Genomic DNA, 14,053 nt, shown 5'->3' on the forward strand with positions numbered 1-14,053 from the left:
CCATTTTTGAAATGTCTTCAATCTGGTGTTCTAGTATAGCCTTTTACTTGAATGGTGCTTGGACGCCACATTACTGTCGGTGGATAGCAGTGTTTTAGAGACAGTCAATCAGAGCCTTGGTTCATTTGCATACACACTGCAAAGGTTTGTGTTTTTTGTAAACAAACTTCACAAACTGTTTACAGGCCAAAGGGAACTGTACTAAGTGACTAATCTGGAGCAAAACATGGCGGTATTGGTTCTGTTCCTGAGCACAAACAGAGTGCAGAGGTGAAATAAAAATACAAAACATTGCTGCGTAGGAAAACACTTTACTTATAAATTAGTTAGATTAATCCATCTCACAATAAACTGATTTTCCATCCCAAAGGGAGTGATCGCATCAACATTCAACATTACCTATGACACGCTGAGAAAACATAAGGCAGTCATTGAAGTCCTAAAACAGTAACCATGTTCTCCACACATGTTGCTAAGCAACAGACAACAGTGTCCAGCAGAAAGAACAATCCTGCTAAAGTAGCAAACTTCACTGTAACATGATTTCACATTTGACACAGAACATCTAACCAACCACTCAGAATACAATACTTAGTAAATATTCAGAAAAGCACTGGGATCCGTAAGATAAAGTGTGTGATCACATGAAGGCTCAAACCTGGCATCCCTGGTGCTACGTGGCAATTCTGAACAAAACTGTTCACAGGAGACACAAGACATGGTGATTCTGCTCTACACACACACAGATACTGGATATCAAAGTGACAAGATACAATATCAAAAGGTCAGAATGTGACACAATGTGTTTAAAAGGAAATGCAATACCCTTTTAGGATAATAAGTCCAGTTGCCATGACGCTGGTTAAGGAAGTTGCACTACGAGCAAGAACAAAACCACTGACGGAAGATTTGGCCAGGCTTCTCTATGGACGCCACGTTGAGGAGAGGATCAAATACAGCTGGCACTCCATCCAGAGTTACTTAGCAGCAAATGTGGAGCTGAATTTTGGCAAAATCATGGCTACCATTGAAAAGTACCTTGGCCAAAATCCCTCTGTGGTCCTGGCCCATCCATTACTGTAAGACAATGACTGTTATACCAAAAATATCCATTTATCTTCAAACAGTCCTTTTAATCTAGGACACACAAGAAAGTGAGTATATTAGGCACTGCAAAGAAATGAGTAATGCACTGAAATTATTTTAACAAGATTCAAGTTACATCACCATATGTGAACAGTTTCTGTTATGTGTCTATAATCTCAGCAGTGATTAGATATACGGAGCTCCACCAGGGTTGAGAATGTATTGAAGTGCTGTCCAAAAGTAGATATTTGCATTTTTATAGTTCTAAAGAAACATGCATTCATCTGAGCAACTTGGTGTGGCATGAAACCAAGTTAGTGAACTGAAGACTTGGTTGAGATACAGCAAGTACCGTTACTGCAGCCAATCAGTGATCTGCTAACTATTCATCACTGTCAGAGTTAAACTATCAACACATGCCATCCACAGTTCTAGCTGGTTAAACATATCGCCAATTTGATCTCATATGCTGGAGCGGAAAGACCACTGTAACAAACCAATGGTAAAAGAAAGAAAAGTGACTTTAGTACCTTTGTGCATTAAAATGAACCAATGGAATATATTCTAGCCAACTATGAAGACAAGCGTAATCCTTCTGATAATTCATAGAAATGTGACCACGACTACAACTAATAAATTCTCAACCCGTAGAAAACACTGTTAAACTCTTTATATTGATGTGTATTTATACTCAGAACTACAGTTCTTTTATTCTACGCCTGAATGGACTTTAAAATATACAAACTTAACTCATCTGAATGTTGACATTTCATGTTGTTATTAAAGTGTCATGTTTACATGACTTTCCATGGCTAGGCTACATCGATGCCAAGTGAGGAATCAATAAATTAAAAGACTCTGGAATCACTAAACCCAGGCTCTGCCCTCCAACGGTCCCGTCAACGCTTCCCTCCTTCATCATCACTTATGCTGCCCCCGGGCAAAGTGGCAGGCAAAGTCGTATTTGCTCTTGCACTTGTGCCCGCAGATGTTGCACTGGAAGGGGTTCTCGTAGCCATGACACCCCATGTGGATGGTGTACAGGACGTTGTCAGGGAAGTAGATGTCACAGTGTTGGCAGTGATGTAGAGCGTGGGGGTCCTGGAGCGGGGCAGAGAGGCCTGGCGCCGGAGTGCTGGGTTGGCTGTTAGTGATGCTTGGGGTACTAGTGTGGCCGCTGTGCTCACTGCAGGGTCCCCCTCCAGGGCTGCAATGGCTGTGGGGAGGAGCTCGGGGCTCTGGTGTGATGGGGGAAGAGGAGGCTATGTTGGCTGGAACAGCCACAGGAGCTGTAGCAGGGTGAGGCTGCTGGATGAGGAAGGGTTTCTCATCTACTATGGACTCGGCTCCAGGAGACATGGGAGGTTGAGTCTGGATCCGAGAGTCAGAGGGGAGGCTGGCCAGCTGGCCTGCCAGAGTAGACAGCTGGTTGAGGGGGTTTTCCATGACCATATCATGGTGATTTGGATTTGTAGAGATCCCTTCCTCACTTGCCCCACTCTGGTTCTCATAAGTCTCTTGGCGTAGGTGAGGCAGCTCATGGGAGAAGTCGTTGATGCTGTCAGGCTTATGCACCACCATAGAAGGAGGGTTGAAGTTGATAAGGAGCCTGCGGCCGTAGCCCAGAGAGCTTGCCTTCTTCTGCAGGACGCTCAGCATCTTTTTATGGGAAAGTGAGCGAGCGCCCTTCATGGGCAACAGTTTGTGACGTCGCCGGCGGTGGTGTGACAAATTACTGCGATCGCTGCAGCGGAATGAGCACAGCTCACACTTATAAGGTTTCTCTCCTGTGTGAGATCGCATGTGAGCCTCCAGGTGGCGCTCGTAGGCTGAGGCAAAGGGACACAGGTGGCAGCGGTGAGGTTTCTCCCCCGTGTGAATGCGGATGTGCTCAATGAGTCGAGCTGTGCCTCTCGTGGCGTAGTTGCAGTATCGACACTTGAGCTTTCCATCATAGGTTCTCTCAAAGCCATCAACCAGGATCCCTGAGCTGTCCTCCAGGGACATGTCCACTGAGGGGTGGTCCAGACCATTCTGACTGCAGTCTGCACACACAAACATCTGGGATCAGCATTTATGCACAAACTGGGAAGCATCATGATTAAATGGTAATGTAACTTTCATCATGCAACACATCTGTAGTGTGCCGAGGACATCGTGTTTTTAAATGACTAAGACTTAAAACAACCAAGACTTATTTTCCAACAGTTAACATGCGACATTGAGAGTGAAGTAACTTCAATGAAAGCTGTGATTGAACAAACTGTCACACCATTGTGGTAAAAATCACACACATGAATGTGCCTAAATGTGTCATCTGGTTATAGAAAAGGATTGTTTACAGTAATACAGAATATTATTATAATTATTATTATTATTTTAACACTAGAGAATGAAGTTCCCATACAGTGTGAGCTGCTGGGTGTCATGGTGGATCTGTAAACAGTAAATAAGATGAATCACCTGCTGGCAGCTCATCCGCCTCCTTCACGCCGCTGACGGAGCCTGAGATCATGTTGACATGTTGGGTCTGCTGGCTCAGATACTCCTGGAAGTCCTTCACAAAGTCCAGCGTGTCCGGCTTCTCCTCCCCCATTGAGAGACTCGAGCTGATGTCTGACGCTAGAATGGAACCTTCACCTTATTCACTGCTCATGTTTACACGCGAGGACGCTGGAGAACAAGGCCGACGATACAACACACCGATCACACACCGTGGCACGGTCTGCTGATGAAATCACAGACATTACAAGAGATAAAACCGAGAATATCGCTGGTGTTTACGGGTTTTCGAGCACTTTGAACGCACCTCTAAAAGGAGTAGTCGATTAATCGTAACCGTGTTCGTTTTAAAGTCGCTTAGCAGACACGCGGACTGAGTGAACGCCGAGATGGCGGTGGTGCGGGCAACAGGCGGCGGTAGCTCGGTCGCTCCTACGCCGCGTTTGTGCTCCTCGTCGTCATGTTGTTACCGACGCTACGCCACAAAGCTAACGGTAGCTTAGCTGGGAGGGAGGCAGCATCTCTCCGCCCCGCAGGCTAACCAGACACCAAGTGTACACTTTGGAGAGAGGAGGCTGTTGGTTTCTCTTTTACTTGTTCCTCCGTTAACCCGTTCGCCACAGCTGACGCGAAATTCCAGTCTAGAAAATATATAAACAAACCATAAAAAAGAGCTAGTTTGAGGGGTGAAAGTTCAGACGTGCAACCACGAATGTCGTCCCGCTGGAGGAGCAACAAACGCACCACACAAGGTTCCTAGTGACCGAAAACGACATGTAGCTGTGCAATAGAAGCCATTGATCAGAGTTTATATTACTGGGACTGGGTCCAGCTATTGGTTTTTATTCTTCTAAGAGTAAGAGTCAATTTCTTTAAGTGTCCTGAAGAAGTCTTTTACGAGTAACTCACCAAGGAACCCTCTTCAAACTTTAATCTGGATACATAATGACAACTGGCTGAAGCATGACCTTATTTTGATTGGACAGGTGGCAGGCAGGTGGAGCCGTACCTGCAGAGGGTCCACAAGCTGGGGACAAGTAGAGGCAGCTGGAGGGCCAGAAGGATGAAGACTGCAAACACGGTCACTGAACAAAACTGCGAAAATGTCACATCTTGAGTTAATGAAGTATCAAAGTTTATATACAAATTCTTCCAAACGCCTGCAAACTAACATTACACAGAAGCAGTAACAAGTATTTTAAAGTTGTGTTGCTGGTCTTTGGCTTTTGCTGATGCGTGTTTCATTTGACTCATCTGTCTTTATCTCATTCTCTCAGTGACATTCCCTTCTTCCAAAAGCGTGACTTTGAAACCCTCCCGTCCGTGTTCCTGCTCAGAGAGTCATCTGATATCCCTTTGTCACAAATGTGAGACGACGTGTGTTCTGATGTACGGCTTGCAGTTATGTACATGAAGCAAATGCTTTTGAAAAGCTATTGGCTCATTCATGTTTTACCACAATCAATAATTAACCTGTGCGTGCTTGGGCATAGATCACGTTCCTCCATTTGTGTCAAAGTTGTAAGAAAACCACTGAGGAGGAGAAGACAAACGACCAAGAGGAGTGAGGCTGCTGTATCTCTTTACAGCGTCACAGCTTCTCCTCTATCCATCTGTCCATCTATCTATTTTACACAGTTCCACATCTAAACACTAGATGGCGCACTTGTCCCATTGATGAAACCCTCAGCTTCATCCGCTCATGTCACACATCTGATACTTCCACTCTAAGACATGATTGGCTATTACAGTTCAAATGAAATCTTTTACCCACAGCATTGATCAAACTCATCAAGGTTTCCCAAATTATGGCTCCGCTCCACTTTGTGTACAGACTTGAGCCACTGAGGGACAGGACGGCGAGTCTTGCTTGTGTCCGCTGACAGTCCCCTGGGACGATACGCGGCGAGGGATCAGTGGAAGACATGACAGTCGACCTCTTCAGTTGAACCATGACCGCGGGAGCAGCCAATTACATCACCTTCTAACAGCCTGTCCACACTAATGTTATTTTATTGCAATTTAATTATGCTCAGGTTTCCACTGGGGCCAGATCCTTTTGAATAATTTACACACAGCCACAATGATTTGTCGGCATGAGAAGAGACACACATCTCTCTACTCTTTTGTTTTGAATTTCTCTCAGATAAATCATTACAAAAAAATACCACTATTTATTATTTGGAGATTTATTATGCAAAACATCTCCCAACAGTGTGAAGTGATGTGGCTTTTGATTTAAAAAAGATGGATTTATTAAGCCTAAAAATACTTAATGGGATTAATTGGTCAAATTTAATTTTGTGTTAATGACATGACACAGCATGATGTATTAAGCTGTAATGTAAAAGGGCAGGGAGTGTGTATTAATGAGACAGAGAGCAGGTAATAGTCTAATAAGCCCTATTGAAGCATTTATACCCTGTGATGCTGTGCTGACGCTCTGCTTGCTCTGTGTGTTTCTCATATTCTTAAAGTCTCGTAAAGGTTTGATGTGAAAACTGAGAATTAAAAGAGCTTGTTTGGATTTACACACTGCCTCACGTATAGGGACAGAGCCTGGGACAGCACCTGTCTTTTGGAAGGTTGCAGTGTTATCCACTTGCTCTAATTCCCTTTTAAAAGGCCTGAATGAAAAGGTTCCCTTCTCCTCTTAACTGCTTGATTTACAGGCTGTTTGTGGTTTAACGCGACACGAGGCAATTCATTTGCTCCCCCTCTGCTGAAAGAAATTGGAATTTAATTTAGAGAAGGTCTTGAGCAGTTTTTTAAGACTTGGTGTCATTTGTTGGGCCGGTGTAAAAGCTGCATTAGAGATTACCCTCCTGGAAAAGCTTTTTAATCCCAGACAAGTGCAGCCATAGTAACGGCAGACAGGAGCCTCTTGGAGGCAGAAAGGTGAAGAGGGACTTTGACGAGATTTATTCTTCTTCTACCGAGACTGTTTCTTTCTTGGGGCCTCCGGCTCCACGTGGAGCATTTGAAAAAGGACTGAGAGGTGGGGGATAGGATAAAGGAGGTATATATTAAGCTTTTCTTTCCTCTCACCACTTAATTTCCTTGCAGGCGCGCCTTGTGCCGTTGTAATGAATGTAATTGCCGCCTTTGATGAGAATGCTATTATCTGGATCACACTTTACATGGGCAAACAAGACTGCCCTTCCCTCCACCCCCGCCTTCCCATTTAACTCAGCAATGAGACCCCCCAATTATGCAGGGAACAAGTGGCTTTTCATAAAGCCAGCGTGTCGCTCTTGATTGGTGAGGCTTGGAGCCGGCTACACGTGCACAAAGGATAGATTAGATGTGATATAGGCACACCGAAAACCCCATTTCCTTGATTAATTTCCTGCATGCCGAACAGAAAGGGCCCACTCTCTCTCTCTCTCTCTCTCTCTCTCTCTCTCTCTCTCTCTCTCTCTCTCTGCCAAAATCTATCTTGCCTTAAAGACAAACTTTCATCTTTTGACATGGCAACTCAATGGACAGACAGAATATTTGATTGAGCTAAATCTGTCCCCAGCTGCCTGGGCGTCAGGTGTGGGCGGACAGATGTATTCTTCTCATAAGAAACTCTTTGCAAGGTTGTATTCCTACTGTCCGCCGAGATCAACCCACTTTTCATGCACACACACATTAACAGGATATTCATTCATTCTCTGTCCTTCTCAAACACACTCACACACACACACATACACAAAGACACACAGAACCACCTTAAACACCCATTTGATAATAGTGGGGAACAGATATGATGGAGCTTTATGAGGCGATGCGCGATAAAGCTGCTGTCACCTTAGGAAGTGTAAGTGTTCCTCTGACTGCCTCATAACCATATTAAAGCTTCACTCCAATTCAAATACACCTCAGTCAGGCCCTGACAATGCTGTGATTCTGTCCAATATTACACCGGGGCTGAAATATCGAGAACAATCAAATCGACTGTCAAAAGTGACAAATTAGACTATTACTCCTCAAAGATTGTCATTCTTGAAATGTATTCAAAGCCATTTCTTCTTCATCAGTGAGTGATTATTCCTCTCAGCAAGCAGCTCCTCAATGATAAATTGATAATCAATCCATTTCACGATCAGGCGTCTGAATCGCTGCAAGGGCCTCGGCAGCGTCGGTCAGCGGCGTCGGCTTGCATATATATATTCCATAGCGAGTGGTGATAGCGACGGGGCTGATGGATGTCTGCTGCCTGACCACCTGACTCTTAAAGGTTTATACCATCACAAACAGGTTGCCATCCGGACCCAGTCACACCCCAGAAAGAATTGGCCAATATTTTTGACTGAAGTGGCATTTTAGCAATATTTATTCGAGGGAGCGACTACCAAAACCACGGGCCACAAATAAAGAAGATGGTATAATAGCTTTTGACTGGTCGGCCAGCTCCCAACTTGAAATGAAGTGTCCAGTTGTGAGTTATCGTGGCCAAACGTCATTTGTACAGCCTGAAAAGTGGGGACATTTTTCTAGCTTGTCACTCTCTGGCTATAGCTCATTGTCCTGAATGATGCCTCTGAACGCACAGTTGCCCTAATACGAGCATTTCACTCGCACGGGGAAGAAGGCTGGTAATGGATTCGCCTGTCCATAGGAGGATAATATAGTGTGTCCACTGGCACATCTCTTAAATACCAAAGGCTCCCGGTTACAAGGATCAACTCTTATTGTGTTTGCTGGGCTGCTTTCACGCCTTAGTCTTTTACATCTGGACAAAATGAAGATTGTTTTGAATGTTTTATTTTTTTGTTGTTGCTGGAATTCATGCCAAATATGAACATTAATTTAAAATAACTTGTGTGGCTTTGAACAGTCCCATAGTCCCCAGTAACACATTATCTGTCACACAAGCTTCTCTTACTAACATCATCTGGAAAGGGAAAATATGTAGACAAGTTTTTGATGTTTCTTTCCCTTTTTCTCCTTTATTTTGTTGTGGAACCATAGAACATGGAGGAACATTTGTAAAAGCCTTTAAAAGCTCTACAGGAAGATTTCAGTGTTGTTAGATATTAATGATGTTTTACCCTGGAATGTCTGTATTTGTCATGGATTGCCTATTTATTTTATTTATTATAACATGAAGTAGCTGAGAGGATGTTACAGAGATTTACATGCAGGGCGCTGTAAGGAAAGCAGTGCCCAAGGAAAATGGATTTTACAAGGTGTATTAGCAGAACACAGCTCAATGCCTCAAGATGTGTTTGGCTTTCATTGTTTCATGGATTACTTAGTTTGCACTGTTGAAGAAACACATGAATGAGATCATCAACAAAAGTAGGCACAGAATGTCTTTTAACAGCTTACAGGATACAAAGTCAAAGCTGTGAGAAACTCTAAATTAGCTGTTGGGTTTTTGATCTGTGTATGGATCTGCTGGAGTGGCTATCGAGTCTGTGCAAAGAGCGCGCTGGATTGGACGTTGCAGCTAATGTGAGGGAAGTTTTAGATTAATGAGGCCTCTGCCCTTTGAGACTATTGATCAAACCCAATCTGGCCAGGAACGATTTCCCATGATCCCCTGCTGTTCTCTTTGTCCTATCCTCACCAATGACTCCTGACATTAGCCAAAGGCCCCCACTCTCTCTCTCTCTCTCTCTCTCTCTCTCTCTCTCTCTCTGTCTGTCTCTTCCTCTCTCTCCCCCCTCTCGCAGACATACGTAGTCGGGCTGTTCTGTTTGCTTTCTGTGACACAATTGGGTTTTCAAGCGCTGCTCTTTACAAATGGTAACAGACAGCAGGAACAGCAGCAGCGCCGCGTTGATCTGCCGTCGCATTCAGTAGCAGATTGGTAAAGAATAAGGAAAGAACTGGCAGATTTTTCCATTTACTGCAACAAAATAAGGCTTTCAGGACTCAGTAACAAAAAACTAAGTAAAGAATGGTTCAGATTTGTCAGTTTCTCTGAATAAACAAAGCCATTTAGTTTTCTCATGAATATTTCTCCTAGATGTTTGGAAAAAACGACAGAAGATAGGAAAAAGATGGAATAAGAATATTATAGTTACACTGAATAGAGTGTAATAATCTTGAATTTCATTTTCCTGATATTGCTTATTTGTATCAATAATTACAAAATGCTGGGCCTAAAACACATCAGCTCTTCTGATTGATGAACCCGGTGGGACCAGACACACCAACGTTCCTGCTTTAGCTTTATTTCCTTAAACAATAAGCCACTAAACGTATAGATTTAACCCACAAAACTCTCTCAGCCTCTCCTCCAGCCTCCTCCGTCTCCGGCGCGTGAAGCCCGACTCCTGCAGGCATCGTTAGCCAGGCGATGATGGGAGCTACCGGGGCCATAATGGGAGGGTTGACTGACCCCTGACCCCGTATCGATCCCCTGGCTGTGTCCAGCTGGGCCTCCCCAAACCCAGTCAGCTGAAGAGGTGTTTAAAAGCTAACACCCCAGCCCCTATCCACTCCCCTACACACTCATTAATTACATCATTTACCTGTGACAGTGACAAACCTGCCCGGCCACGCCGCTGTTTATTAGGGTCACTGTATAAAGCCCAGGCCAAACTAAGATCAAAAGTGTGTGTGTGTGTGTGTGTGTGTGTGTGCAATGGGGAGTGAAAGACCCCATCTCATCCAGTGTAGGATTATGAGTATAGATGCACGCTCCAGAGGGGAGTGTGACTGCTGTGTCCCGGCCTGTCCAGCTCTTCACTGAGCAAGTTTATTTTGATTTATTTGATGTGTTGAAAGACAAAGATTGCCAATTTTCTCTGTACAGACACGGATATGAGTATAGATTCTAGAAATTCATGAAAAAAAAACCCCACGACAAACAAAACCCTGGTTGTAGTCGGTGTAAAACATCGGCCCAAAATAATGTATTTTTTGGGGGATGAAATCTAAAATGGTGGAGATTTAAGGCGGTCCTGCCGGGGCGTGTTGTGGCACTCCGTCATCTCTTTTGCCACTTTGCTGACTCAGCTCTGTACTTTGTTGTCTTAGCCGCCGCTCGCGTCGGCGCTCCATTCATTCCTGGGCTTTCGATTGCTGCCTTTGCATTGCCTTTTATTTCTGCAGGTGTCTCCAATTCTATATAGCCGCCAAAAAAAAATCACCGCCCTTACCTCACTTTCATCCCTCTTACAGCCCCCCCCCCCGCCCCGGCCCCCCCTCCCTCCCCATTCTCCCCTCTATAGCCCTCTGCCTCTACACAATAAAAGACTATTGGTTTCCTCTTGCCATACCTTTCCCACTACACACTGGTATTTCAATCTCGACTCAATTGAGAAGGGCGACCTGCGGACATAAAGAATTGGCTTTAAGGCTTTGGAAATGGAACTAAATCTGCTGCAGGTCACACTGGGGGAAAATAAGCAGCAAATGTAAGTAAGCATGAAATAGTTTTTCATAAATAATCCAAATGACAGCAGGCTTTCTAATGGTGCCATGGGGCTGTAAAAGAATATGTTGCCAATTTTCCCCCTATTAAAGTGAAATAGAAAGCCAAATACATAACAGCACTGACGGAAAAGTTGCATACCCGCGCCCGCTGGAGTGGAGATTGAGGACACATTTGGGTGTTAGCCGCGGTTGTAGTGGAGGTATGGCGGGCGGAGTGATGACTTGCCTTACACTCAAGGTCTTTCCACGGCCAGAAAACGAATGCCCCCTTCTTCACATCAAATCAATCGGTCAATAATTGTCCCCCTTCCCCCCCACATCCCCCCCACGCTCAGGTGAGGCAGCGCTCGTCTGTTTTCCCCCTGCAACGCTGATTTGATTTGCACTTATGTTTTTACAAATAATCAATGCTCCATTTTGACTAGTTAGCAGCGCAGCCTGTAACAGCACACCTCCTGGGGACGGCGCTGAGATGAGGGAGGACAAATCCCTCCAAACTATTACCAGCTGAGGTTACCATGGCACCAACATTATCACTGTAGTTAATGTTTCCAAATTATGAACTGATTCTCTTGCATTGGCTTCATGTCAGAGATTACATGATGCCTGTGATTCAAACATGTGCCATGTGTCAATCATTACTGCTTTGATTGGACTTTCGTGTGTGTGTGTGTGTGTGTCCTGCCCTGAGGACTTTGCAGTGAATAACATGTGAGGAAGAAAGAGTTGTCAATAGCTGCTGTGAATGCTTGATGTATAAATAAAGTGATATTTGCTTGCTGCTTCTTCTCTATGTTCTTCTCATAATTACCTATAGAACACATGAAAATATTCTTAATACGTATTGAAATGTTTTGCCAGCATTTGTCCATATCTACATATAAATATTCTTATATATATCATAAATATTTCTGGCTAAATGTAGAGTTAATTGAGTATTAATTGGTAAATAAAATACAATCAGGCCCACATCAAACTAATCTCTTTGTCTCTCTCACTGTGGCATGTGTGTGTGCGTGCTCCCTCCGCTCAGGTTTCCTCTCATTAGGCAGGTCTGACAGCTGCTGGAAGAGGCAGAGCAGCCATACTAATCAGCTGACAGTAATAGCGCTCTTAACCACCCCGCGACACAAGAGAGGAAGAAAACAATGCAAACAAACACCAATTACTGTCCGTCAGGAGTGTGTGTGTGTGTGTGTGTGTGTGTGTGTGGGGGGGGGGGGGGGGGGTCTTAGTGATCACGTGCTCCACGGACAAAAGGGGGTCAGCAGAGTCGCGTCCACAGGGAAGATACAAGTATTAGTGTCAAGTAGGGAAAACACCATTTTTGCAGAGTGTCTGGAGAGCTGCAGGACCGATGGAGACTTGATTAAAATTCTTCCTCTCTGGTATTTTTGTTTCCCCTCTTCTATCCTGTGAAGCATTCAGCCTATAGCTTTTCAGCTGAAATGATGCAAAACAGAGACAAAGAGGCAGTTAAAGGGCTATTTGGTTTGATTGGTCGCTAATGGGCACTTATTCATTAGCCAATGTATTGACAGATTGGTAATCAATTCCCTCATTTCCAACCATGAGCTGAGTCTCAATCCGTCTCCTGAAGCGTCTGGAGTGGAGACCAAGTTGAGCGCGGCCCCTCGCGTACATAACTCTGATGAGGGGCTCTGGTTCCTCTGCGGCCTGACATCAGTCACATGTATGTTATGGGCCGCTGGATGAAGCGTGGGCGGGGCGAGCGCATGACGTACCCCGTCGGAGGTTCTGGCCCTGCTGCTGGACTCGGTTCCTACGCTTTGCTATAGGGTGACACTTTCTCGTCCATCTCAGGATCACATCCTTGATAGCGACCGCTCCTCCATTATGCAGCGGCACAGAGAGATCGACTGTCTCACAGGATGTGGACAAGATAAAGTGGTGACTCGCGTGTGCGTTTCACTTCTTCTCTGGGTCACAGCACTGGGTTTGGTTGCTGGTGGTTGCCAACCTTTTTTGTCTTTTGTTCCCCTTGAGACACTTTGCTCTGTCAAAAGTGCTCTTCCTCATGTGTGTCAAGCTTTTATCATTCAATAAATAAAAGCCTACACTGAAAGAAAATACTGTGGCTGAAGAGGAGAGAATAAATCAGTACACATTATAATTTAGTCTTGGTTTCGTTTTAACACTGAATGGACATTTTGTTTGCTAGCTAGCTAGTTTGCTCAATGTTTACATAAGCGTGAGCATAATGTTTCCCAGTAACAGCTGACACATGCTGCAGAATTCTGATTCTATGGTTCAGAATCCTTGGATTTCATACTGGCAATGAGCGTGTTAGCTGCTGTCACTAGCCAGCATTTCTGTAGCTATAAATTAGCTTTTCTTTCTTGTCTTTACCCTATAGGACGTGTCAGATTTTCAAACTGAAAAGCAACAAGACATCAACATCATGTGTATGTGTATCACACTTACTGGAAACAGGTAATTTATCTTAAACTCTAAACAGGTTGCTAGTATGTGGCTAGCTAGGAGGTTCAATTGCTGCCATTGTTGACGTAGCAGCACAGTTGTATTGTTGTGAAGATTTACAGCAGTTGGACTATTTTTGTCATTGCAATTAATAATTAATTCATTTAAAATCAAATATTGTGGAAGTATTTATTTATTTATTTATTTGATAAGTAGCCGATTTCAGTCAGATAAATGTTTATTCGTGATGGTTTGAAAACGGATTTACTGCTTTAATCGCAGTGTAATTGAAGTTTTAAAGTGCATATAAACGTGCTGAGTGCTTTGGAGGACTGTCCTGCTAGTAAAGCTTATTTAAAGGCTTTTCTGATATCGTCCATTAGGAAGCTGCTGGTCGGAACGGCCTAAACGTCTCGGCGTACTTGACAAACGCTCAGCACGCCGTACTGCTGCTTTAAAACAGCCTCCTTCTCATTTTGGTTGTTGATCAGTTTACATGAATCAGTGGAGTGATTAAAGAGAAATAAAACAAATGAGTTCCTTCTTTCAACTACATCCTTGGTTGAATGGGTCGCCCGGGTCACATTTAGATATTGTTAAGTGGCTCTGAATAGCTCCCTCAATTTCACAGTTCCAAATGACCCGC

General features: G+C 44.1%; 1 protein-coding gene across 1 annotated transcript; it reads right to left on the minus strand.

Moving 5' to 3' along the window:
• Positions 1-295: 295 nt before the first annotated feature.
• ikzf5 (IKAROS family zinc finger 5) lies at positions 296-4,368 on the minus strand. The gene is made up of 2 exons (XM_076141730.1): positions 3,550-4,368; positions 296-3,131 (listed from the first exon to the last, which is right to left on the minus strand). Exons 1-2 carry the CDS (start codon positions 3,680-3,682, stop codon positions 2,008-2,010), a joined length of 1,257 nt encoding a protein of 418 aa, XP_075997845.1. The 5' UTR covers positions 3,683-4,368; the 3' UTR covers positions 296-2,007.
• Positions 4,369-14,053: the final 9,685 nt, after the last annotated feature.

Source organism: Genypterus blacodes, unplaced genomic scaffold (genome assembly GCF_046128005.1).
Source record: "Genypterus blacodes isolate CSIRO-AG114 ecotype Tasmania unplaced genomic scaffold, CSIRO-AGI_Gbla_v1 ptg000020l_1, whole genome shotgun sequence".
Lineage (NCBI taxonomy): Eukaryota > Metazoa > Chordata > Actinopteri > Ophidiiformes > Ophidiidae > Genypterus > Genypterus blacodes.